The sequence below is a fragment of the Panicum hallii genome, chromosome 1 (genome assembly GCF_002211085.1).
Source record: "Panicum hallii strain FIL2 chromosome 1, PHallii_v3.1, whole genome shotgun sequence".
NCBI lineage: Eukaryota > Viridiplantae > Streptophyta > Magnoliopsida > Poales > Poaceae > Panicum > Panicum hallii.
In genome coordinates this window covers 9932380-9959800 of record NC_038042.1, presented here as the reverse complement: position 1 = coordinate 9959800, position 27421 = coordinate 9932380, and the positions used below count along the sequence as shown (strand labels likewise).

The 27421-nt window shown below is 45.5% G+C and overlaps 1 protein-coding gene across 1 annotated transcript; it reads left to right on the top strand.

Moving 5' to 3' along the window:
• Nucleotides 1-6211: 6211 nt before the first annotated feature.
• Nucleotides 6212-7711, top strand: LOC112875532 (extensin-like). Its single transcript, XM_025939414.1, has one exon. The coding sequence runs from the start codon at nucleotides 6330-6332 to the stop codon at nucleotides 7452-7454; it is 1125 nt and encodes a 374-aa protein (XP_025795199.1). The 5' UTR covers nucleotides 6212-6329; the 3' UTR covers nucleotides 7455-7711.
• Nucleotides 7712-27421: the final 19710 nt, after the last annotated feature.

Genomic DNA, 27421 nt, shown 5'->3' with positions numbered 1-27421 from the left:
AGTTGCTCTTCACCACTCCGGCAAGGTGAGCACAAAACCTCTCACAACCGAAATCGGGGCTTCTCAACAATCTCCTTCAAGAAGCTCCACAAAATCACCTTCTCCAAGCCGTCTAGGGAGCGGCAACTCCCAAGAGTAATAAGCCAATGATCCTTGCTTGAAGATTCTCTAGTGCCACAAAGCTCAAACTCTTGATGCAATGCACTAGGAAGCACTCTCACTCTCAAAAATGCAAATCCTTAGCAAGTGTGTGAGAGAGAGGGATGTCTTAGCTCTAGAGTGTCAAGAATGCAGTCCAAATGGCCAAGAGAGAGACCCAATGGCCGGGCGTTGGGTATATATAGACATCCCATCAAAAACTAGCCGTTACAGTCTATTCTGCGAGATCGCGGACCGTCCGATTTCAAAAACCGGATCGTCCGCCATTATAAGCCAGAGAGACAGAGTGCATTAAATGCGTGTCAGAACTAGCCGTTACAGCCCTGGCGGACCGTCCGCGCACAAATGGCGGACAGTCGGCAGTTAAGAGTTCCACAGCTCCAGAGACGAAACAGTCTCTAGAACAACACTGAAATTTCCCAGCGGACCGTCCGCTCCCAAAGAGCGGACCGTCTGCAGTTCATCCTAGAAGAACAAACAGAGACAACAATGTTTCTAGTTCAATTTATCAAAAAACCTGCGGACTGTCCGCGCCCCAGCGGCGGACCGTCCGCAGACCAGACCACAAGCCTGACCAGAGAACACCCTTACTGGAATGAAGAGAGTTAGAGTGGCGGACCGTGCGCCCATGTGGGCCGGACCATCCGCCAGCCACATAAGATTTCCACCAGACCTTCTGTAACGGTAGCGGACCGTCCGCGCTTGAGCAGCTAGCTCTCTAACTTGTTCTTTTTCAAAACCCGACAAAGCGTTGTTAGCCCTCATGCATGCATCTAGACATTTTGAGCAAAGTGGCACTAGAAACCCGTCAAGCACGAGTACATGACCCCTCTTGATAGTACGGCTATCTATCCAACAAATCCGGTCACTTTGCATCCACTAAACACCTTGTGAACGGTAAAATTCAAAAGACCCTATTTTATACCTTTTCCTTGAGCCCAAGCTTTGTTCATCGTCTCCAAAAATCCACACGTTCACAAATAACACTCATTCATCCATGGATCAACCTATACTCATTTTCTCAAAAGGAATTGTTAATCCACAAACCGTTGTCATTAATTACCAAAACTCAAATTAGGGGCCTAGATGCTTTCAGTTAGGCATCAGCGTGAGGCGTGCGTGTCACATCATACGTGGCCCGCCTTTAATGCTCCGGCGACCTACCCAGATGAGCAGGTCGGAGGTGCTTCCTATTGTGGCTCTGGCTCCCACGGTCCCCGAGAGGATTGGGGAGTAGCCATGTGTGGCTCCAAGAGTTTTGTACTTTAAAAAAAATTAAAAAATTTAAGTTAATCTAAAAAATCAAAACTAATTATTTAATATCAGAAAAATATGAAACTAGTACCAAAAATTTTCTAAAAATATAACCTATCTATTGTTGCTTTATTTGAACCTTATTTCTTAAAAAATAGTGGGCATATCTACAAGCAAACAAATACTAGGAATATAAAAAATTTGGATATGAATAACTGACAAGTAGAGTGCCAATAGATAAGTTACATTTTTAGAAAAATGCTGGCGCTCGTTTCATAACTTTTTGGTTCAAAATGAAATACTTATGAATTTTTTAGTTTAAATCTGAATATTTTTTAATTTGTCATAGAATAAAAAACCGCCTTTGAAACCACGCAAAGGGTTAAATTTGTCCGGTTTCGACATTTGGATAGCCTAAATTACCAGGTCTCAAGATTGAAAATTAAATTTTTATGATTGTTTGAGGATGCAAAATGGTCACTTTTCCCAAGAATAAAACACTCTAAACTATTCTATACATTGCTACCATGGCACGAGTACACAAGAATCCTAAAACAGATTTAAAACGTAAAAGATATGAGCTAAACAAGTCGGAGTACAACCGTAAGGAAAAAACTAAACTTTAGTGACTCGCATGTAAATTATACTCGAAACACAGCAAACGGTGGTGATTAAATTATTGAAAATAATAGAGGCTCAATGGAAAAAAAAAAAGAGAGGGCATACTCAGGAGTTTATAGGAATTATAAAAGGAAAATGGAAGGAGACATGACATGACGTCAGCATGATGTCATCGCATGGCTGGCCAATAGCATGTTTGCTTCTCTACATGCTAAAGCGTTAATTAGTTGCACAGTTGGTTTGGTTTGTTCGGCTTGCAAATGCATAGCTGCTTGGAGCAGTCCCAATCCTCTAATTTAGCTAGTTTTTATAGCATTAAATATATTGCTATGTAAACAAAAAGCTAAGTCGGTAGAAGAGTTAACGAGGAGAGGATGAAAAATATAAAAAAATCATGCCTTGTGCGAGAAATCATGTCTCATGCAAAAAACTTGATTGGATAGCAATTTATTTTGAAGAAACTATACATTAGGAGTATAGTTTCTATATATAGTGCCTATGTGATATGATTAGTACAAAATTAGTAGTATCTTACGTTGGGACTGCCCTCGGCGTGCCTGGCTTTGCTCGGCGGCGGCTTGGCACTGGTGCGTGCCCGGGGCGGTATTGATTGATGAGCCGCTCGGCCCGGCAGCGCACTGCAGAGCTGACGTCTCGGTTAGTTGCAGCAGGGCAAAAGCCAGGTATATGTGTTACTAGAGTGTTTAGGAAAAGCATGAGCGTGGAATATAGATTGAGAAAGAGTCGGTCAACTCCAACGACTCTAAATATTATAAATATGAAAAAACTAAACCTATCTTTCTCGGGTAACAATTTTCAGAACAGGCTGATCTGGTTTTAATAATCTGGCCATCTGCTGTCGAGTCCAAGTGAACTACAGACAGCATCTGCACATGCATCGCTGAGCTCGACGAGCTAGCTAGCTGCACAGAAGAGAAACATACACAATACCCTACATGTATCATCACTCCTCAATTAAGCATCTACTAGCCTATCAACCCATGCGGAAACTAATTAGAATTAATATAAAAATAAGATTTATAGCTAATAATTATAATTATCTATCTCGCGCCCTCTTTTATCTATTAAATATTCTGACACATATTCTAAAATATAAATTTTATCATTATCTAGTTGCAATAGATTTTATTTTGCATTACACCTCCATCTGTGTTTGATATATATTTAATTGAAAATTTTGTTCATAAATTGGTTTCTTATTCCTTCCATTATTCCTTCCATCATGCATTAATACATGGTAACAAATATCGTGGGTAGTATTTTTATATAAACAATAACATAAATAATATACTAATAATGATAGAAATAGTAATTTTGAATATTATATTGGTGCACTTTAATATCTCTATCCCTACTATTTTTAAAGCAAATAATGATTCCTTAGTCCGTCAATCGGAATCCTAATTGGAACCAGGACAAATCATTTGAAATCCTAATGGGAACCTGGACAAATCAATCAGAATTCCAATCTGAACCCGGACAATCAATACCTCACGCGGTTATAGCACGGTCTAGACTGAAAGAGCATAAAGTTGGTGGTCTCATATAGGTTAGGGTAAAATTTATATTACCAGTAGTAACGCACAGGCACTGTGCTAGTTTTGTTATAATTATATAATTTAGATTTAGTTTTAGAGGTTACTTTAACTTTTAATAATGATATAATTGGATAATTTATATGCAAATTTAGAGGGTTATTTGCATTATTTTTATAATAGCAGAGCCGGATAATTTAGATACATGTTTAGGTTTACTTTAGTCTATTTTTATAATGGCACAGGTAGATAATTTATTAGGAAGATAACAGATATGATGACTATTATGATTAGAATTGTCAGAGTGATGGGTGGATGTTTCTGATTTTTGTGAGAATTTCTAAAATTTCTTTATTTTTTTAAGTGTCCATCTAGAATTCTAGGTGGCTTATGTGGAGGCTTCAAAAGGAGCCTCCAATTAGTAATAGTAAAATACCAGCTGTAAAGCATTAGGGTTTATGTCAGCAGATTCTACGCTTACCTGAAAATGAGACTCGCTGCTGGCCCAGTACATCACATGGCACATGTGGATGGTTCCTAAGTTGGTGTGCTCGCTTATGCAGCTAACACACTGGTGAGTCTTCTCTTGATCCAACAAGGTCCAGAAATTTGTATTCAGATATCTGTACTTCAGAATACATTTGGATCCCCTGTACTCGTTTACCATTTCAACTAAATGCAGATCTCGGGCAGTGCCAACTAATCTGAATACCTGTCATTTTATGCTTCATTTGGAATCCGTGTATAGATCTTCCAAGGTTTAATTTCCAGGTCAACTCCTGTGCCGGCGTAGTTAGTTGTCAATTGACTGGCACGATCCTTCAGGTCCGTAAGATTCTCTGCATGCTCGGAGAGCTGTGCACGCTGCATAATGTCAACGGAAATAGCACAGAAATATAGCACCAAAGCGCCACTGTTCAGTTTAAACAATTATATCTCTGTGATGTAAGCTCAGCAGCTGACACTGAATTGGTTAATAAAACCAAAGTCGGTGATGGGAGAAGCTTCTGCAGCTCAGATCCATGGAAACACTAGCCAGTAACCTGTGACTCGGTGTCGCGAGGCCTGTAGCGCGTCCGACATCGAAGCGAGGGCTCGCCGTTCACTCATGTGCATGAGTGCGACCTCTATATAAATAGAGGTCACCTCCTCCTGCCCATACAACACTAGCCATTGAGCAGGCAAGAACCTCTCTTGCTGCTGTCTACATTGGCGTTCTCACGCCATGAGACTGCTCGTAGTACTCCTACCACTTGTCATCCTTGCCCTAACTGTCCATGTAGCTCAAGTTAATGGTAAGCCTGAATACAAGAGTGATGGCGAGCGTAAGTCCAACAATGGTGTTGGACCAGTGAAGAATCCGCACTGCCCAAAACCAGGGCTGGGTCCGGACCCCCATGGCAATGGCCATGGGCCACAAAAGAATACAGCATGTGATGATGGACAAGACTCACCAACGCAACCCGAAGCTCCCTCTGACCATGGTAATGGCCAATCACCACCACCTCCATCGCCAACAATGGCTCCAAGCTACCAACCAGCCAATCCATCATCACCAACAACTCCGTCAAGCCCTCTAACCCCAACACCAACCTATGGGCAACAGCCACCACCATCAACTCCCGCTACCACACCTCCAACATATCAAGCAAATAGTCCACCACCATTGGCACCATCTGGCACCCCTTCCACGCCTCCAAACTATCAAGAAAATAACTCGCCAGCTCCATCAACTTCTAGTCCCTCTGTCAATCCTCCAATCAATCAAAGTAACAATCCACCACCCTCCACACCTTTTAGTCCACCTGATGTTCCACCGGTCTATCAAGCTGGAAACCCTCCACCACCAACCAACCAAGAAAATAACCCGCCACCACCTCTATGGAAGTCCAGTCCCCCTGTCATTCCGCCAACATATCAAGGTAACAGTCCACCACCCACAACACCTTCTAGTCCCACTCCTACACCTCCAACAAGTCAAGCTAACAACCCTCCACCTTCGCCATCTTCTACCTCCCCTGCCACACCTCCAAGCTATCAAGCAAACTATCCTCCACCTCCACTAGTTTCTAATCCCTTAGCCATGCCACCAACCATTGAAGCTAGCACACCACCACCTCCACCATCTTTTACTCCGCCAGTAACTCCTCCATCCTACCAAGTTAGTAATCCACCACTTGCACCGGATTCTAGTACCTCCAGCACACCACCAAGCTATCAAGTGAGCAGTCCACCACCACTAGCACAATCTAGTCCCCCTCCATCATCTTCTAGTCTCTTAGCTACACCTCCAACCTATCAAGCTAAAAACCCGCCTCTTCCACCACCTTCTAGCACTCCTGCAGCACCTCCAAGTTATCAAATCAATAGTCCACCACCTCCGCCAGCTTTTAATCCACCAGACACACCTACAAAAAGTCCACTACCTCCACCAACTTCTACTCCTCCTACCACACCTCCAACCTATCAAGCTGAAAATCCGCCACCTCCACCACCTTCTAGTCCTCTAGCTACACCTCCAACCTATCAAGCTAATAACCCTCTCTTCCACCACCTTCTAGTACTCCTGCCACACCTCCAACTTATCAACTCAATAGTCCACCACCTCCACAATTTGCAAATCCGCCGGTCACACCTCCATCAAGCCCACTAGTTCCATCAACTTCTACTCCCGCTTCCACACCTCCAACCTATCAAGAAAATAATCCTTCACCTCCACTAGCTTCTACTCCCTCAGCCATGCCTCCAACCAATCAAGCTACCACACCACCACCTACACCATCTTTTAGTGCCCCTGAAACTCCTCCATCCTACCAAGTAAGCAGTCCACCACCTTCACCAGATTCTACTACCTCTTCCACACCACCAAGCTATCAAGTTAATAGTCCACCACCACTAGCACAATCTACTCCACCTCCATCATTTTCTAGTCCCTTAGCTACACCTCCAACCTATCAAGCTAACAATCCGTCTCTTCCACCACCTTCTAGTACTCCTGCTACACCTCCAACATATCAAGTCAATACTCCACCACCTCCACCAGTTTTTAATCCGCCAGTCACACCTGTAAATAGTCCACTACCTCCACCAACTTCTACTCCTGCTGCCACACCCCCAACCTATCAAACAAACAATCCTCCACCTCCACCAGCTTCTAGTCCCTTAGCCACGCCACCAACATATCAAGCAAGCACACCACCTTCGCCATCTATTATAGCCCCTACAACACCGCCAATGTATCAAGTAAGCAATCCACCACCTCCACCAGCTCCTATTACCTCTGCCACACCTCCAACATATCAAGTTAATAGCCCGCCACCTCAAGCACCTTTTAGTCCCCCCGTCACTCCTCCAACATATCAATTTAATAACCCACCACCCCCACAACCATTGTCTACTCCCCCGTCTATGCCTCCGCCCTATCAAGCTAACATCCAACCCCCACCACCACCAATGAGTCCACCTGCCACTCCTCCAAGTTCACAAGGGAATGGCCCATCACTGCCGCCGCCACCATCACATAAGCCCCCTCCACCTCCAACATACCAAGCTCCACCACAACCTATTCCCCCTAATGGGCCTCAAGGATGGCAACAAGTTAATAATCCTCATGATACCTTGTACTGGCAAATTGGAAGATTTATAGTGTTGATGCATAGATTGGTTTACAACAAAGAGTTTACACTCGTGGATGTGATCTCAGTGAGCATGCAGCCTGCGGGTACTGGCAAAAACTACTTTGTTGTCTTTAAAGCTGCAGATGAAAATAAGGTGGTCAGAAGATACCAAGCAGTTGCATGGGGCATAGCAGGGTCAACAGCGCAACCATGGAAAGTACTATCATTCCAAGTGATAGGAGATTGAGCTCCCGATAAATACGCAATGTTCATAGTATCCTGTGCGTGCAAAGTTACAATTACATGATTTAGTTTACTCTAGTAAAACTTTATATTTTATAGAACTAGTAGATTTAATAAGCATGTCATAGTTTCTTGTTATATTACACATCAGTTACATCATTACACATTAGTTACACCATTTATGTAGCAAAGATGTTTTGCTAGCTTCGTACTCTATGATAGTTAAGAAACATCCATGGTGTTTGGAGCTGCAGCAGTATAACTGTGAGCAAGGCATTTTCTTTATTGACCTCGTGATTTTCAACTACTTATTTGGTGAAAGAACACTTAGCGCGGCCATTATGCATTGTGACCTATTGGCGGGGCAACAAGAGATCATGCACATCACACGAAGTCAAATCTCATGCTACTACTTGATTAATAGCTTACACAAAATCAAGCACATGAACCAGATCTATGTGCACATATGTCTCAATTTTAAAATATTGACTCAACATGATCTAAAATTTAGCTTTGACTATTGATCTCTCCATAATATAGTGCTGGAAACAACACAAGTTAGTACTATGAATCCGGTGCTAGCGTCTATTTTTGTACTACAACAGCCTACCATCAAACGAAATCTTTTGAGATCCTTGTTGCAATCAAAGGAAACCAGAGAGAGTTAGAGCATCCACGGTGTGATGTATTGAGCTTTATGCTTGGAAGGTCTTGTCAAAACGATGTTCGGTTCTCATTTTCCCTGCAATATATATATATATATATAGGATGAGTTTTTTCTACACTCGCGTGTAGCTACTCTCACTATCAGTATACCATCGTGCGTATATTCACATACTTATTTATCACTTTAAGTATGTTAATATTTTTATTCTAAGATACTTTAAAGGGATATATATAAAAAATTTCAAAAGCATCCCCATTTTTTAAATATATATTATTATACCTTAGTACTAGTATATAAAATTAAGTATGTTCACGTAGTCTATGTATGGTCACATACCTAACGTATATACCATCATAGATATTCTAATATGATCACATACACCTTATACATATTTTTTATTGGGTCAATACGTTCTACATCATAAGATATATATATATATAGAAGTAGCTACAAAAGTCCTATACGAGCATTAAATTGGTTGTGGATCCCATCGTAAACTAAATAAAAGGAAAAAAGTCTGTCAATGGGTCTGCGCGAGTTGGTTGTTGCGGGCTGGGCCAGGCTTGTGTCAGTGTTGGTCCACACTATTTCTTTAATGGCTAGGCATCCATGACTCTACTATCCTCGAGGCCAAGAAGATTTTTCTACCAAGCATCAAAGGCTGCGATGGCAAAATTCTCTACTGATTGAAGCATCGTTTTCTCGCATGCGTGCTCTTACATTAGATTATTAGAATCTTCTTTTTATATTTTTTATATAAATATTACAAATCTTAATAAAAGAATCATGTCCTAGAGAATACAACACAGCAAAGTTATTGTTTTGGTCGACAGACCCTATGTTGGTTTGGATACAAAATGCCTACTTTATCCAATTTACAGCAAAACAGCTACCTAGAGTAGAGATGGACAACTAACCGTGACATACCTCCGCTAAACATTAGGTGCGCCGCCTTTTTGTCGGTAAAAATAAACCCTAGCTAACATGGCCAAACCCAGCTGTCTCTACTAAGAAGCCTCACGCACCCCATGTCTACCACCAGTATAGAAAGGCTCTATAGTCCCAGTTGGGAAACCTCTGTTGTTTCGGTTTCCAACTAGGACCGCCCATCTGGGAATAAAGATCCGGGCCTTTAGTCCCGGGTTAGGCAACCAGGACTAATGGGAGCCATTAATCCCGGTTGGTATTACCAACCAGAACTAAAGAGGCTCCGCGCCCTGGCCTGCCATTTTAGTCCCGGTTGGTAACACCAACCGGGACTAAAGGTCCCTTCCTTTTTTCTTTTTCCTACTTTCCTTTCCATTTATTTCTTTTTCATTTCAATTATATTTTTTATTCAAAATTATGTATTCTACTATAGTACTGCTATACGTTCGTACATGAGTATAAAATCCACTAACATATATATAAATTAATTTAGTGGGATTCACCACTAAAGTGCAACAAAGTGAAACATAGATATATACATGTACATACAAAGTGTAACATACATACATATATATATATATTACTCACTATCTTTGTTATATAACATCTATGCTATATTTACTACTTGGATCAAGATTGTATCCATTATAGTAGAATTCACCATCTTTGTTCCGGGTCGTGGCTCCACCTAGGACTAAAGGCCAATTTTAGCGGGCCACAGGAGAATTTCGGCCCACCTTTGGTTCCAGGTGGATCTAGCATATGGAAATAGGGTCCTGTTCCCAGTTTTTGGATGTTTTCATTTTGATCTATTTCTTTTATAAGTGGGCTAGCAGTTGTTAATTGCGTAAAAAATAATTTATGGGTCCAAAAAATGCAAAACAAATTATTTAGTTTTGTTTAGATTTGATATATACAAGAAAAATCATTAATTTATTTTGTTGTGTTATGATCCATGAAATACATAATTTTATACACATTATATTTTTTATTTTGACCATGCAAATATGTATTAGCTAAATGAAATATTTGAAATTAAAACTTTTTGACAGGAAATGAGTTTCCTCACCGCATTAACGTTAAAAATGAGTCTTGCATAAAATTATTGCCAATAATAAGATTTTTTATGTGCCGATTCCATCACATCTGTCTTGTCCTCGATTCCATCACCGTGAAAGGAGGAATCTCAACAAACTTATTATAATCCTCCATCACATCTGTCTTGTCCTCGATTCCAACAATATTTCTTTTTTTGAAAAGAACTATGTGCCGCTTTGGCTCATCCGTTTGCTTGTTTATCCCCTTCTTTGGCTTGCTGGACATGTCCTTCATGTAGAAAATCTGCGCGACATCCTGGGCTAGGAAGAATGGCTCGTCTTTATGCCCAAGATTGTTGAGGTCCACTATTGTCATTCCGTACTGATATTTTATTACCACTCCTCCAGTCAGCTTCACCCGCTGGCACCGAAACAGAGGTATCTTCGAAATGGGTACATAATCCAGTATACATATCTCCTCTATGTGACCATAATATGTCTCCTTTTTACCGTTGTTGTCTGTGGCATCCATACGGACACCGCAATTTTGGTTGCCCCTCTTTTTATCTTAGTCTCTTATGTAAAATGTGTTTCCAATTATCTCGTACCCTTAGAATGTTAGGATATTCCAAGATGGTCCCTTAGCCAACCACGCCAGTTGTTCTGGTATATCCATGTTATGCATTGATGCTTCCGCAACCAACTGGCGAAAGAATCCATGTGTCAACGTGTAATCCAAGCTTCGGACTTATCTGGGAATTTGGAGCACGGAATCTTCTTATGTTCCTCGATATATGGATACACCAAGGACGATTGTTGAACAACCACGTAATGTGCTTTCTTTAATGAGAAATCATCAGTACAGGCATATGCTTTCTTTCCTAGTGTACCTTTCCACATTTTCTCCCCTCATACCGCGATTTAGAAACCCCAATCGGTTTAAGGTCATCGACAAAGTTAACACCAAACTCAATGACCTCCTCTGTTCCATAGCCACTGGCGATGCTTCCTTCATGACGAGCATGATTACGAACATATTTCTTTAGTACCGCCATGAACCTCTCGAAAGGGAACATATTGTGTAGGAATACAGGTTCGAGAATATTAATCTCTTTGACAAGGCGAACTAGAAGATATGTTATAATGTTGAAGAATGATGGTGGAAATATCAACTCAAAGCCAACTAGACATTGTACCACATCGTTCTGCAGTTTTATGAGATTATTTGGATCAATTACCTTTTGAACAATTGCGTTGAGGAAAGCACATAGCTTTACGATGGTTAATCGAACATTCTCAAGCAGAATCCCCCACAACGCAACTGGAAGAAGTTGAGTCGAAAGCACGTGACAGTCACGAGACTTTAGGTTTGTGAATTTCTTCTCTAGCATATTTATGATTCCTTTTATATTCGAGGAGTATCCAGATGGGACCTTAATACTGCTCAAGCATTCAAACATGCTTTCCTTCTCTTCTTTGCTAAGAGTATAGCTGGCAGGACTTAAGTAGTGCCATCCATTTTCTCTCATTTTTGGATGTAGGGCATCTCGTTCTTCCATACGTTGCAATTCCTGTCGTGCTTCTAGTGTATCTTTTGTCTTCCCGTACACTCCCACAAATCCTATCAGGTTGACGCAAAGATTCTTCGTGACGTGCATCACGTCAATTGCATTGCGAACATCTAACACTTTTTAATATGGTAGCTTCCAAAAAATAGACTTCATCTTCCACATGGGCGCCATTCCATTTTTGCTCGGAACAGGTTGGCTACCAGGTCCCTTGCCAAATACTACTTCTATATACTTTACCATATCAAAGACTTGCCTACCACTACGGTGCATCAGCTTTGTATGGTGGTGGTCTGCTTGCCCTTTGTAATGCTTGCCTCTCTTTCGTGCCGGGAGAAACCGACGATGACCCATGTATACAACCTTTTTGCAGTGAGTCAAGTATGTACTATAAGTTTCATCTAAGCAATGTATGCAGGCACTATATCCCCTGTTTGTTTGTCCTGATAGGTTACTAAGAGTAGGCCGATCATTTATGGTTACGAGCAACAATGCTCGTAGGTTGAAGTTCTCCTGTCGGTATTCATCCCTCATCCGTACACATTCTTAGTGCCACAACAATAATAGTTCTTCGACCAACGGCCTTAGGTACACATCAATATCATTCCCAGGTTGCTTTGGACCCGGGATAAGCACCGGCATCATGATGAATTTCATCTTCATGCAGAGCCATGGTGGGAGATTGTATATACATAGAGTCACAGGCCAAGTGTTGTGGCTACTGCTCATTTCACCGAAAGGATTCATGCCATCCATACTCAAAGTGAATCTTATGTTCCTCACATCTAGTGCAAAGGACTCGTAAGTTCTATCTATTTTTCTCCACTGTGATCCATTAGCCAGGTGTCTCAACATCGTGTGTTATTTTTGTTCTTCTTTGTGCCATCGCATCAACTTAGCATGCTCTTTGTCTCTAAACAGATGCTTCACATGTGGAATTATAGGAGAGTACCATACGACCTTGGCAGGAACTCTCTTCCTGGGACGACAGTCCACCTCGACATCCACAGGTTCCTCTCTCCTGATCTTATACCGCAATGCACCGCATACGGGGCATGCATCCAAATTCTCGTACTCATTACCGCGGTAGAAGATACAATCATTAGGACAAGCATGTATCTTCTGTACCTCCAATCCTAGAGGGCAAACAAGTTGTTTTTCTCTGTATGTTGTGGTAGGCAACTTGTTATCCTTAGGAGGCATATTTTTAAAATGTTTCAGTAATTCACCAAATCCTTTGTTGGATACTCCATGTGTTGCCTTCCATTGCAGTAACTCCAAAGTGCTACGAGCTTCTTCAGTCCATCTTCGTAGCATGGGTACAACAACTTGCGGTGGTCCTCAAACATCCACTGGAAGTTTATCCTCTCCTTTTTGTTTTCACAATCTTCATGCGCATCATGCAACGCCTGCCCAAGATCGTCGATGGGATCTTCATCTGCCGCCTCACCTTCAGGCTCTTCCATTTGTTGGTGTTTCTTATGCCCAATAGAATATGTATTCCGCAAGTGCACAGAATCCACCGCTGTAGCACTTCATCTTGGAGTATTTGTTGGCGTTTCTTATGCCCAATAGAATATGTATTTCGCAACCGCACAGAATCCACCACTGTAGCACTTCACCTTGGAGTATTCCAGGGTATCATAAATTTCCACGGGGAAGCACTATGGTTCTAAAGAGTATCGAATGAATGAGTGATAAACTTTACTGGAAATATGCAACGACTTACTTAGTGGGGGTAAGCCAGATATAATAAGATAGGATAAATGGCTAGGCAATGACTGTTTGACACAGGAGACTCTAAACCTTAGAGCGGTAAGTAGATGGGAGGACAACAAGCGAGAAAGACTCCTAAAATATTTCTAAACTATCGAGCTAGCCTCTCTAGACTAAACCTTGCTTCTAACTAGTTATCGGGAACCTAGAGCTTACTTTGGCTGCTGGAAGAGAAAGGATTGCAGAAAAGGGTGAGAGGGGAGTCCAATGACAACCTGCTACTACTGCTATGAAAACATCCGAATTACAAGGGACGGACAGGGCTGTCATCACCTACCGCCTACCACACTGTTCCGTGGGGTGGAACACACTTCCTAGCTAACACTAAGCCAGACACCACGTCTGCACTCAGTGTTAGGATTTCTCTTGAGGCCTTTAAGAGAAATCCCCCTCAACCTAGGGACCTAAATTGAGCTCCCTAGTCCGGGTGAGAAAATCCGTAAGGTAAGATTCTGATAAAACAAGGAAGATAACAAAGTCTAAGCTAGCTTAGAGGATAGAACTTCCTCACACAAGCTGAATAACTTGGAAAGATAAATAAATGCAGAAAGTAAAGCTGACTCGAAAAGATAAAGAAGATAACCTACATTGATAAATGTTAAAGGAAAAGATACAAGAGCTTATACCAGTCTTCCAATGACTACTCCGAAATCCCAAGACAAGCTCGACTCGACTCTAACTCCCAGACTACTAAACCTAACTCTAGAAAGTGAAATGAGTAGAGAACTCCTTGGTGTGTGTTACAAGTGATGGGTGACCCTCTATTTATAACTCTTGCAGGTCAGTGCTGAGGTTGATGCTTACCTTGGATGCCACTTCATCGGTTGAGGTAACTTCCATGTGAACTTGAGCTTGAGAGGCTGCAAAGTGGGGCCGGCCAACCTCTCCCAAGCCGGCCAGCTTGGGATCTGTGCCACTTGGTTCAAGGTTTGACAGTTTGGGGCCGGCCGGCCTGACCTCGGCGCGTTTTGTCCCTCCATTTCACTGACTTGATGATCAACGCTTATGCTTTGCCTAGGGAGGCGAATCTTAGGATTTTGCCCAAGTCTTGCATACAGGTGGGCCCTTCGATCCATGGGTGAAGCCTTTTGGGTTATCTGATCAAACTGACTTCAAGTGCATAGCTCAAGATCAAGGTAAGTGTGTTTCCTTGCACATGGATCGATGACATGGCAATTGGGTCTAGTGCCAGGCCGGTCGGCCTAGGTGAGGCCGGTCAGCCTGGAATTTTTCCCATTTTGCCTCATTTTTTATATACCTGTCCCTGCAACTCATCCAAAACTTGTAGAACTTTATTAGAATAAATAAAATATGTATGAAACATGATGCAAAGATCTATTTATTCTCGAGAAGTTGACAGACAAAGTGTGATTTAATGGCCGTCAACAGTATTCCAGGGTATTGTAAATTTCCACGAGGAAACACTATGATCTAAAGAGTATTGAATGAACAAGTGATAAACTTTACTGGAGATATCCACTGACTAACTTAGTGGGGGTAAGCCAGATAAGATAACTTGCTAGGCAATGACCATTTGACATAGGAGACTCTAAACCTGAGAGCAGTAAGCAGCTGGGAGGACAATGAGCAAGAAAGACTCCTAGAACATTTCTAGACTAACGGGCTAGCCTCTCTAGACTAAACCTTGCTTCTAACTAGTTATCGGAAACCAAGAACTTACTTCGGCGGCTGAAAGAGTAAGGACTGTAGAAAGGGGTGAGAGTGGAGTCCAACGGCAACCTGCAACTACTGCTATGAAAGCGTCCAAACGTGGTGGACTACAAGGGACGGACAGGACTGTCACCACCTGCCACCTACCACACTGTTCCATGCGGTGGAACACACTTTCTAGCTAACACTAAGCCAGACACCATATCTACACTTTGGTGTTAGGATTTCTCCTGAGGCCTTCAAGAGAAATCCCCCTCAACCTAGGGACCTAACTTGAGCTCTCTAGTTCGGGCGAGAAAACCCGTAAGGTAAGATCCTGATAAAATAAGAAAGACAACAAAGCCTATGCTAGAGGATAGAACTTTCATGCACAAGCTGAATAACTTGGAAAGATAAATAAATGCGGAAAGTAAAGCTGACTCGAAAAGATAAAGAAGATAAATTATATTGATAAATGTTGAAGGGAAAGATACAAAAGCTTATACCAGACTTCCGATGATGACTCCAGAATTCCAAGACAAGCTCGACTCGACTCTAACTCTCAGACTACTAAACCTAACTCTAGAAAGTGAAATGACTAGAACTCCTTGGTGTGTCTTGGATGGAGGTGGAGGCTCCCTTTTATAGCTTCTTCAGGTCGGTGCTTGGGATAAGTGCTTAGCTTGGAAGCCACTACGACAGTTGGAATAACTGCTAGCCAAAGATGGTTGTGTGGCGTCACAGTTAGGGGCCGGCCGGCCTCACCCAGGCCGACCGGCCTGCGATGGTGGCCGCATGGCACCGCACTTCTCCTGGATGGCTCTGATGTTCTCCTGGTGATGGTTGCAACAGCGTTTATCCAAGGCTTGGCAGTTGGAGGCCGGCCGGCTTGACTCTGGCGTGTCTTGTCCCTCCATTGCACTGACATGATGATCAATGCTTGCATGTCGTCCTAAGAGGCGGTTCTTAGGAGTTTGCCCAAGTCTTGCATACAGCTGAGCCCTTCAATCCATGGGTGAAGCCATTCGGATCATCTGATCAAACCGACTTCAAGTGAATGGCTCAGGATCAAGGTAAGTGTGTTTCCTTATCCCTAGATTGATGACGTGGTGATTGGATCCAGTGCCAGGCGGTCGGCCTAGGATTTCCCCATTTTGCCTAAATTTTGGTACACCTGTCCCTGCATTCACAACTCATCCAAAACGTGTGGAACTTGTTAGAAATAAGTAAAATATGTATGGAGCATAGTGCAAATCTCTATTTATTCCCGAGAAGTTGACGGACAATGTGTGATTTACTAGCCGTCAACACCATTGCAGTATCATCATCAAAGGCACCGAATCCAGCGTGGCCAGGAAAGTTATCGTCACAATCTTCTTCTTCATTGTCCTCCATTATAACCCCTTTTTCTCCATGACTGGTCCAACAAATGTAATTGGATATGAAACCATTAAAAAAATATGGCTGTAAATGGTCCTTGAAGAGGCGTAATCCTTCTTGTTCTATCAGTCTTTGCATGGGCAACACATGAAATTATTCCGCTTGTTTGCCTCGACCATATCCAAAAAATAATGCAGGCCATCAATAAACTCCTTGGAACATCGGTCAGCATTGTACATCCATTGCCGATCCATCTGCATTGCACGATATAGTATTTTACATAATATGAACAATTAAAAGGTCCAAAATATCCAACACACAATATGAATAATAAATTAAGAGGTCCAAAATACAACATTATTCAACAATCTCTAGAAGTAAAAGGTTCAAATATCCATTACACAACATAATTAATTAAAACATCTAAAATACGATTAAGCTACATGCTAATACAAACTACTCATGAGACCTATTGACTGATGCCTCGTGAATCGCCTCGCAAACTCTGGACACTGGACAGTCAATTTCTGCCATCCCTGACGCTTCGCATCTCGCATTCAGTCGAGCCATCAACTCGTGATCATCATCCGTACCATGCAACTCGACATCAAATTCACGCTCAAATTTACGTCTTGCATTACGTAGCGCGAGGCAATCAACTACTTTCTTAATCCAACGACGAATACGACCCCGAACAAGTCCAAAACACTCTTCTGTGTAGATCTCAAGGGAATGTCTAGTGCACTTCAAATGATTGCGTACCGACGCCCGAGCGGATGCACGGCGCTCTAATGCATCATGTTGCAAAGCTATCTCTAAGGATTAAACATTAATTACTCAATAACCAATTATTGAACATACCTGTGTAACAATTATTGTAAAAATAATAAACTAAATCACTTGCTAACTACACGTAAGAAAAATTTCACATGTATAAAAAAATAATAAACTAAATCATTTTCTAACTACATCAACTAAAATTAATCCCTCCATACGTGTGTGTACTCCCATTCTAAAAATAAAATTCTACTCCGTATACTCATTTTCATATCTATATATGCTCATTTTAATATCTACATTTTTGTTCTAACTAGTGATCCTCTCTATATATATACTCCCACTAAAAAAATAACATTCTACTCTATATACTCATTTTGATCAATTAATACAAGTAAATTACATCTACACATGCAAATTTTAAGTAAATTTGAGCTCAAATGGTGTATAAATCGAAAAAACTCTAATATTTTTCCAATCTAAAAAACCTCAAAATCTCTATTTCTAAACCATGAAATGAGCTACATTAGCAATGGAAGATGAGAGGACGAAGTTCCTAACCTTTAGAACCGTTAGATGGACGGGGGAATCAAAAGCCTTCACAAATCGTGGAGTAAATGTGCATTGCCTCCCCTCACTCGAGCCAAGAACAGGAAGAACACGAATGGAGGAATGGCTCGGGCAAGAGGAGGAAGAAGGGGATAAAAGGGCATAGGGAATTTAGTCCCGGCTAGAGCCACCAACCGGGACTAAAAGTTCTAGTCCCGGTTGTAGCCACCAACTAGGATAAATGAGAATCTTTTAGTTCCAGTTGGTGGCTCCAACCGTGTGACGCCCTGAAAATTCACTTAATAAAATCGTGCGCTAGAGTGATTCGTAAAAACGGTTCAACATCAAAACCCTAAACCGAACCGAAGTACTGATCCGTTCCGCATCGCCCACCCACGCGCGACCGTCCGCCGAGATTTACGCAGACGCGACTCCCCTCTTTTTCTTCCTCTCCTCGCGCGAATACCGCGCGCATGGCCGACCGGCCGCGACCGCTACCGCAATTAGCGCCGGCGCTTCTCGTGTCGCGCACGAATCCCCGCACGCGCGTGGCCGCGGTCGCCGCCGCGGCCGGCGCCGACGCATCTCTCCCCTCTCTCTCTCCTTTCTTTTCCCCCTTCCATTTCTTTTCTCCCTTTTCTCTTTCTCTTTCTCCCTTTTTCTTTTCTTTTTCCTTTTTCTCCCTTTCTTCCCTTCTCTCTTTTCCCTCTCCCTCTTCCCTTCCCGGTCTCCTCTGCCGCTCGCCCGCGCACCGCCCAGGCCGAGCGCCGCGCTGGCCCGGCCGTGCTGCCGCGTGCCCACCCCGCGTGCTCCGCGTGCCCGCGTACCGCGCTGACCGCCTCACCGCGCCACCCGTCGCCGCACGCCCGCCCGGGCCCGCGCCTCGCCGCGCCGCCCGCGCGCGCAAGGGCGCGTGCCGCGCCGCCCGTCGCTGGCGCCCTGCCCGACCGCGCGCACGCCGTCCCCTCCTGGCCGCTGTGGCCGCACAGCGCCCCGCCCTCGGTGCCCTCGCCGTTCGACGACGAACACAAGCCGCCGGGGCACCATTAATGGCGCCCCGTGCAGCCGCCGGCCGCCACCCTCCCCCGGGGGCCCCCTTCTCCGCCGCCCTCTCCCTATAAAACCCCCACCACCGCGCAGCCGCCTCCCCACGGCCTCCACCGCCACCTGCAGCTCCTCCCCAAGCCCACAGAGCCGCCGCCACCATAGCCTCCCCTGCCGCCCGCCGCCCACCGTGGGGGCATCCCCTCGCTCCACCTCGGCCCGAGGTAAGGCCGGGGATGGGTTCCCCGCGCCCCCTCCCGCTTTTCCCTCACTCCCGGGCCGCCGCCGTGCCCCGGCCGGCCGGGTCAGGCCACCGCCGGCGCCCCCTATCCATCCTCTGTTTCTGTCACGGGGGAGGAGAGGAGGAAGAAACCATTTTGCCCAAAACCCCCTGCTGTTTTCTGTTTTCCAAAGAAACCCCTCCTCTAAGAGTACCCTTATCCGTTCCCGTTTTACAAATGAAACCTCGTCTGTCTTGTATTCCAATTCAAACCCTCCAATGCATACATCTAGATATACTTGACAACCTTTTAGCATGCCTAGAATATTTTTAAGATTCGCAGATAGATCCCTACTCTTTTCCGATATTTACGAACAAGCCCTCGAACCCCCGTTTGAGCCCGGAAACCACCGTTAGCGCGTCATTTTATGTGCGAAACGACCTCCGATTGACCCGAAACTTTACCACACCCTTTCTAGTATAGTTTTAGCCATGCCATTAAGATACCACCTAGAGATACCACCCCTAACTCCGTAACTAAATTATTTCCGATTCAAGCCTATCGGTAAAAGCTTTTAATTCTTTCGCTTGATTGGGTGTCTGTTTGTTTGCGTCATAGGACACGGAGTGAACGACGAGGTTCCCGACCGCGACCAAGCAACTGAGGACCAGTACTGCGACCCCGAACCCGAAGGACAGTACGTCGATCAGGACTTCCCGCAAGGGTTTGACGATGGCAAGTTCAATTCCGCCCTTTGATGCATATTTTGTCCTAGTTTTTATAAACACAACCCAATGGCCTGTTTTATAAAATTGCATTGTTTTGTGTGCTGGAAACCCGGTAGGATAGCCACCCTTGCTTGAAATAACCATACCTTGGCTGCCTGATTTATAAAGGAAATGCGTGTGTGTGGGAAGGGATACAATGTGGTTTTGAAAAGCGAGTTAGATGAGATGGATGGCATTTCTGTGTGAATTGCCGCTGGTGTGCTCGTACCTGTGTGGTTGAGCGTGGATGGGAGATATCCATCTTGTCACCCCTAAGGACCGAGTTGATGTGACATCTCACCTAGCTTCTCGTAGTGCGAACCACTTGACCGTTGTATGGGCAACGGCTTGGCCTAACCCCACTAGTTAGTCTGATAGCCATCAGGAGAGCTGGGAGCAACGGGTGATCAAGGAGACGGGATAAGCTCTGTGTGACTTATGCCCCGGTTAAACCTCAGTGTTAGGTCGAATGACCCCTTGATAGATCCCGTGGTGGCTAATCAGGTCTAGCTAAGGTGGGTAATGGCTTTGATGGGATCTGCACCGGCACTAAGGTGTTCGTGCTGTGGTACCCCACCTGTGGGTAAAGTTGCACACCTCTGCAGAGTTAAAAATCTATTCGAATAGCCGTGCCCACGGTACTGGGCAAGTTACGGTGTGGTCACATAACTAGTGTTTATCTTGGGAATGGATGGGCTAGTGTGAGTTGTTTGGAAAAGTGTCCGGCAGTTGTGCCGTGTGCTACGGCGGACGGGGAGTCCGGTAGCAGTTTAAAACTGGGATCCTGTGTGGATCAACATCGTGTGCTTCTTGGTATTGGAAAAACTTGTTTTGAAAAGTGTTTTCAAAATGAACCCTTGCATATAACTGAGTTTTCCGCAAATAAACCCTAACCGTATCCTTGGATTGCCCTTTGCATTAATTCCTGTATTACCCCCCTCCGTGGGTGTGATTGGACTTGCTGAGTACGTTTGTACTCACTCCATTCCTATTTTTACAGTGGAAGACCCAGACTACGTCCCCGAAGACAACGAGTAGGGTTTCGTCCTGCACCCAGTCTTGCCTATGGTTGAGGCCACCGTTGGATTCCGCATGGCGCAAGACTCTGATGATCCTTTGTTCGTAGCTAGTGTAGTTGTGTGGGTTCTGGTTGTAATCCTCGCGATAGTGGCGCTTCACTGCCCATTACCGCGTAGAGTTGTACGGTGATGTACCATCTGATGTAATAAAAGTGTTATCAGCCTCCTGGGACTGATAAAGTGACACTTTTAAGTCTTCCCTGATGGGGGGGACGCTTCAGGTGGTATCAGAGCCGTAGGCTGGCCGTAGGACGTAACCCTAGGAGCGAGACCCCTTTTCAGACCCTAGAACTTATCCTGGTTTAGATATTTTTTTTATGCATAAGCACTCACCACTGGTCTTTGCCTTGTTCCAGATGGCTGGCAATGGATGGGTTAGCGGAATCTGCCACGCAGAGCCCGGCCTCCCCAAGTTACTATTGCTCAGCCTGGAACGCGTCGGGGTCATGGAATCACCGGAGTATGCCTACCGTGAGTACATCGCCGGAGGCACCCTTCGGTGCGACATGATGGTTTTTGTAGAGAGAAGCACCCGCTACCCTGAGGTGGACCCTTGGTTCATCTCCACAAAGGGCTTCCGATTCCCTGACACCTACCGAAAGGCCGCCCGTAAAGCCCTACGCCGACTGCGCGTGCTCTATAGGCACCACCTCCAGCGGACCCCTATGGGATTTTTCCCACCCGCTGAAAGAAGTGGACGCACTTGGATTGCCCGGATGAGGGGACTTGGACGAGAAGAAGAAGATTTAGAAGATGCGGTCTCCCACCTATCCATCTACCTTACTGGCTTGGATGCACTTTGCCGCGAACAGTCGGCGCAACTGAAGAAGCTAATCCATGGGGTTGAAAAATTAACCCAGGAGCTGGAGGAACAACGGACAAGAGCCGCAAACGCCGAGTATTCCTTAGCCGCCCTCCAAGCCCAGATGCAAGAATACGAGAACCGCAACGGGATAGGTGGATGGATCGAAGAAGAAGAAGAAGAACCCATGGAGACCCATTGGGACAAGGGTACCCAGACCGAAAACGAGATGGATCGGTTCCTTCCGATAAAGAAGCGCTCTATCAGGACCGAGGAGGAATCCCCATGATAGGATTAGCACCCCTAGCAAAAACCCTACCACGTATCCATGAAAACTGTACCACCCTTGTTGTAATAATAAATATCATCTACTCGCTTTTGCACCTGTACCATGTTGTTTACCCTACCTCTGTTTCAGATGGCTGAGGAAGGATGGACCCAGGGCGATTGCCAAGCTGCACCTGGATTCCCCAGCCTCTTGATCAACACCCTCGAAGACCTTGGCGTTACGGAGCGCCCAAGGTACTACAGCCGAGAGTACGAGCACCATGGTACCCTCCGCTACAGGGTGATCCTGGTCATCGCCAGGAGCAACCGCTACCCCGACATCCAGCCCTGGCGGGCGACCGCCACAGGGTTTAGGCACCAAGACACCTACCCCTTGGCCATCAGAAAAGCACTCCGTTACTTGTGCCGGATTTTTGAAGAACACCTCGCCCCTACACCAGCGAAGTTCTTCCCGCCGGCCATCAGAACCCCAGTCTGGGAAGCACGCATGAGGAACCTGGAGCGACGTCGCCACGAAGAAGGCCCCCTGTACCAAGTAGCGACTTACCTAGCCGCCCTGGACCAACTCTTTGACGAGCAAGCCAACCTTCTGAGGGAGCAGACTCACCGAGCCGAGCAAGCAGAGCTCGCGGTAAGGATACAACAGATCCGAGCCGCCCATGCCGAGGCGAGAGCCGCAGCCGCGGTCAGTAGCGAAGCTGTCGCCCAAGAAAGCCTTAGACAGGCCCGAGACCGGCGTATGCAAGATTGGACCCAAAGTGGAACACCAGTCCCGGCGATAGGGGAAGACCACGTCTTACTCGGGACGCCCGTCATAGGGTGGGGATCACTCTTCGGGAGCGCACGAGCCCCACCCGAGAACCCGGAAAGCTCTGCTGCCGCCGACGAAGGGGATGCTGCGATACAACCCCTGACCGATGGGAACCCAGAAGACGGCGAACGAGAACCTCTCACCCTATCCGCCCCGGAAAAAGACGCACCACGCAAGTAGAATGGTCGACGCCGTCCCAGTGATGCCCCGCCTTTCTGTTTAAGACGTGCCCTTTTGCAAGACCCTGGCCGAGTAGCACGAGACTTAGTCGTACCCCTAAAGTTGTACCCTCCCTGCTTAATAAAATAGTTGGTGCTTGTTGCTTGTGATGTCGTGTGCTGATGAGTTGTGTACTGCTTAATTATATAGATATCGGCAGAAGGTAGATTCTGCCCTATATATATATATACGAATTAAGCAACTTAAACATCACGTAACCGTAACCCTAATTTACCCAATCAACAGGTGACTCCCCGGAACATCGCGAGGGCCTCCCGTGGCCGGAACCCCGTAGCCGCTAGTGTCGGAGCACAACCCGTTGAACAAGATCTTCCCCAAGAAGAGCAAGAAGTAAGCCAGAACCGAAGGGGAAGTCAAGAAGGGGAACAACTACCGCCACCTCCACCCCTCGGAGACCTGGCGCAGATCATCCACAACCAAACTCTCATACTGGAAACCCTGGCGAATGCCCTCATTAACCGGCAGCCACGAGGGCAGAACATGAACGACAAGCTGACAGCCTTTCTAAGGACCAAGCCACCAACCTTCGCCGGATCTTGCAACCCGTTGGATGCTGACGACTGGTTGCGAGTAATTCAGAGGAAGCTCGAACCATTCGAATGCCAGGACCGGGATAAAGTCCTTCTGGCAGCCCACCAGCTCACCGGAACGGCATTATCCTGGTGGGAAAACTATTGTGCTGCAGCCGAAGATGCCTCCACCATCACCTGGGGAGAATTTGTAAGGGAGTTCCGCCGCTACCACATCCCTTCAGCCACTATGAAGCGCAAGGCGGATGAATTCCGCGCACTACAACAAGGGAATATGACGGTGGAAGAATACACCCACCGGTTCATAGAATTGGCCCGATATGCGCCGGAAGAGGTGAATGACGACGATAAAAAGCAAGACATGTTCAAGAAAGGGTTAAGCCCAGAGCTCCGGACCTTGCTTACTCCCCAGATCTATCCGGACTTCAACACCCTAATGAACAAGGCCATCCTCACGGAAAGGGCCAAGGCCGAAGAAAGAAAGGACAACAAACGCAAGTTCTTGGAAAGTAGGGCTCGCCAACAAGACCGTTTCCAGAAGCCGAGAAATTCCAGCTATACTGCACCAGGAACTCAGGCCCCAATGCAGTATAGAACCCAGTCCCAGGTGACAGGATCACAGGCCCCGCCTAGAAGCCAGAATACCTCGAGGGCCCCGCAAAGCAATGCAAGTCAGGCCACCCCCGACAACAACAATGTTAGAGCTTGTTTCAACTGCCGAGAGACAGGGCATTTCATCGCCAATTGCCCCTACGCCAAGAATAAGCCGGCAACGTCGACCTTCTCCAACACAGTGAATGGGCCCAGACCAGCCCTGACCGGTGCCAACCGAGTGCCTGTCCGCAACAACGACAACAGCCAGCAGGTGAAACAGCAATCTTTTGGACGAGCCCGCGTCAATCACATCGACGCGCAGGAGGCTCAAGAAGCTCAGGGCGTAGTGCTCGGTGAGTACTTAGTCAACTCAGCTCTGGCGACAGTATTATTTGATTCTGGAGCATCGCACTCGTTTATATCCTCAAGCTATGTGGAGAAACACAAAATACCTACAGTACTACTAAAAACACCCCTATTAACCCGGACGCCTGGAGGCGACATAAATTGTCAATTAGGTTGTTCCCGGGTAAGAATCAATTTAAGTGGGGTAGACTTCCTAGCAGATTTGGTAGTACTTAGGCCTGGGGGAATAGACGTAATCCTTGGGATGGATTGGTTAAGCCGACACAATGGTCTCATAGGCTGCACCGACAAAGTGGTACACCTAACAAACCACGAAGGAGTACAAGTGATCTGCCGAACCCGAGATAGTAAGTTTGATCCAATGGTATTTAGCATGGAAGCCAAGCCCTTAGAAGGAGTCCCGGTAGTAAACGAATACCCAGATGTGTTCCCCGAAGAGCTTCCCGGTATGCCGCCAGATAGGGATATAGAGTTCGTCATAGACCTTATCCCCGGAACATCTCCGATAGCCAAGAGACCCTATAGGATGGCAGCCTCGGAATTGACAGAATTAAAGAAGCAACTGGAGGAATTGCAGAGGATTGGCTTCATCAGACCAAGCTCGTCGCCTTGGGGAGCCCCAGTCCTGTTTGTCAAAAAGAAAGATGGGAGTATGAGGATGTGTGTGGATTATCGGGCACTGAATGAAGTTACCATTAAGAACAAGTACCCTCTTCCCAGGATTGATGACCTGTTCGATCAGCTAAAGGGAGCCAAGTACTTTTCCAAGATCGATCTAAGGTCAGGATACTTCCAGCTCAAAATTAGAGAAAGCGACATCCCTAAAACAGCTTTTGTCACCCGCTACGGGCAGTTTGAGTTCACCGTAATGTCCTTCGGACTAACCAATGCACCTGCTTACTTTATGAACCTCATGAACAAGGTGTTTATGGACGAGCTGGATAAGTTTGTCGTGGTCTTTATCGACGACATACTTATCTACTCTAGGAGTATTCAGGAACACGAGCAACATCTGCGGGTAGTGTTGGAAAAGCTGAGGGTACATAGGTTATATGCCAAGTTCAGCAAGTGCGACTTCTGGCTGGAGAAAGTAGCTTTTCTTGGTCACATTCTGACTGCGGAAGGCGTAGCAGTGGACCCAGAGAAGGTCGAAGCCGTTTCCAATTGGCAGCAACCAACTAACGTTAGTGAAATCAGGAGCTTCCTTGGTTTAGCCGGGTACTATCGGAGATTTATCGAGGGATTCTCTAAGATAGCCCGACCCATGACGGAACTTCTCAAGAAGGAGAAAAAGTTCGCTTGGACAGAATCCTGTGAAAAGAGTTTTCAAGAATTGAAGCGAAGACTGACAACCGCCCCAGTGCTGACCCTACCGGACATTCATCGGGACTTTGTCATTTATTGTGACGCGTCCCGACAAGGTTTAGGGTGCGTACTGATGCAAGACGGGAAAGTCGTTGCATATGCCTCCCGCCAACTCAGGACTCATGAGCAGAACTATCCGACCCACGATTTGGAACTAGCAGCCGTAGTGCATGCCCTTAAGATTTGGAGACACTACCTAATTGGAAATAAGTGTGAGGTTTACACCGACCACAAGAGTTTGAAGTATATATTCACCCAACCGGATTTAAACCTAAGGCAAAGAAGATGGTTGGAGCTGGTCAAGGATTACGACTTGGAAATTCAGTATCACCCCGGGAAAGCCAACGTTGTAGCTGATGCCTTGAGTCGAAAGTCCCACGGGCCCACGAATGACCATCTGCGAGAGGAAATGGCACAATTAAATGTGCACATTATACCCCGAGGTTCCAGCCAAGTGCTAAACGTCCAATCCACATTAGAGGATAAGATTAGAGAAGCCCAAAGCTCGGATCAAGAGTTAGTAAAAATTCGCAAACAAACCGGAGAAAACAAAGCACCGGGTTTCAGAGTGGACGATAAGGGAACATTATGGTACGAGGATAGAATTTGTGTACCCCAGAATGGAGACTTCCGGCAGATAATTATGGACGAAGCACATAACTCGGCCTACTCCATCCACCCAGGATCCACCAAAATGTATATGGATATAAGGCAGAAATATTGGTGGAATGGAATGAAAGCGGATATTGCACGATTTGTGGCACATTGTGATACCTGCCAAAGGATCAAAGCCGAACATCAAAAGCCAGCAGGATTATTGCAACCCTTGCCCATCCCGATCTGGAAATGGGATGAAATAGGAATGGACTTCGTAGTAGGCCTACCCAGAACACAGAAGGGACATGATTCCATATGGGTAATAGTGGATCGACTCACTAAATCGGCACATTTCATACCCGTAAGAACCACTTATGGTGGAGAAAAGCTGGCAAAACTTTACGTGGAAAACATAGTGAAGTTACATGGAATGCCCAGCAGAATCGTCTCGGATAGAGGGACCCAATTTACATCTAGGTTTTGGAAAAGCCTACATAAAGCCATGGGCACTAAGTTAGATTTTAGCTCCGCATACCACCCACAGACGGATGGTCAAACCGAAAGGGTAAATCAGATCATGGAAGATATGCTGAGAGCATGTGTACTAACCTATGGGAATGATTGGGAACAGAGTCTGCCCTACGCGGAATTCTCGTACAATAATAGTTACCAAGCCAGCCTGGGTATGTCACCATTCGAAGCCCTCTACGGAAGAAAGTGCAAAACTCCCTTAATGTGGTCGGAAGTTGGAGAACGTGCCCTAGAAGGACCCGACTTCATAAAAGAAGCAGAAGAAAAAGTAGCGGAGATCCGCAAGAAACTGAAAGCAGCCCAGTCCCGACAAAAGAGCTATGCAGACAGGAAGAGGCGGGAGCTAAGCTTCAATCCGGGGGATTTTGTTTATCTCAAAGTCTCACCCATCCGAGGAACGCGAAG

Coding starts and splice junctions, on each gene's coding strand:
- LOC112875532 (XM_025939414.1), top strand. CDS start 6,330: ATGCCTCCAACCAATCAAGCTACCACACCACCACCTACACCATCTTTT.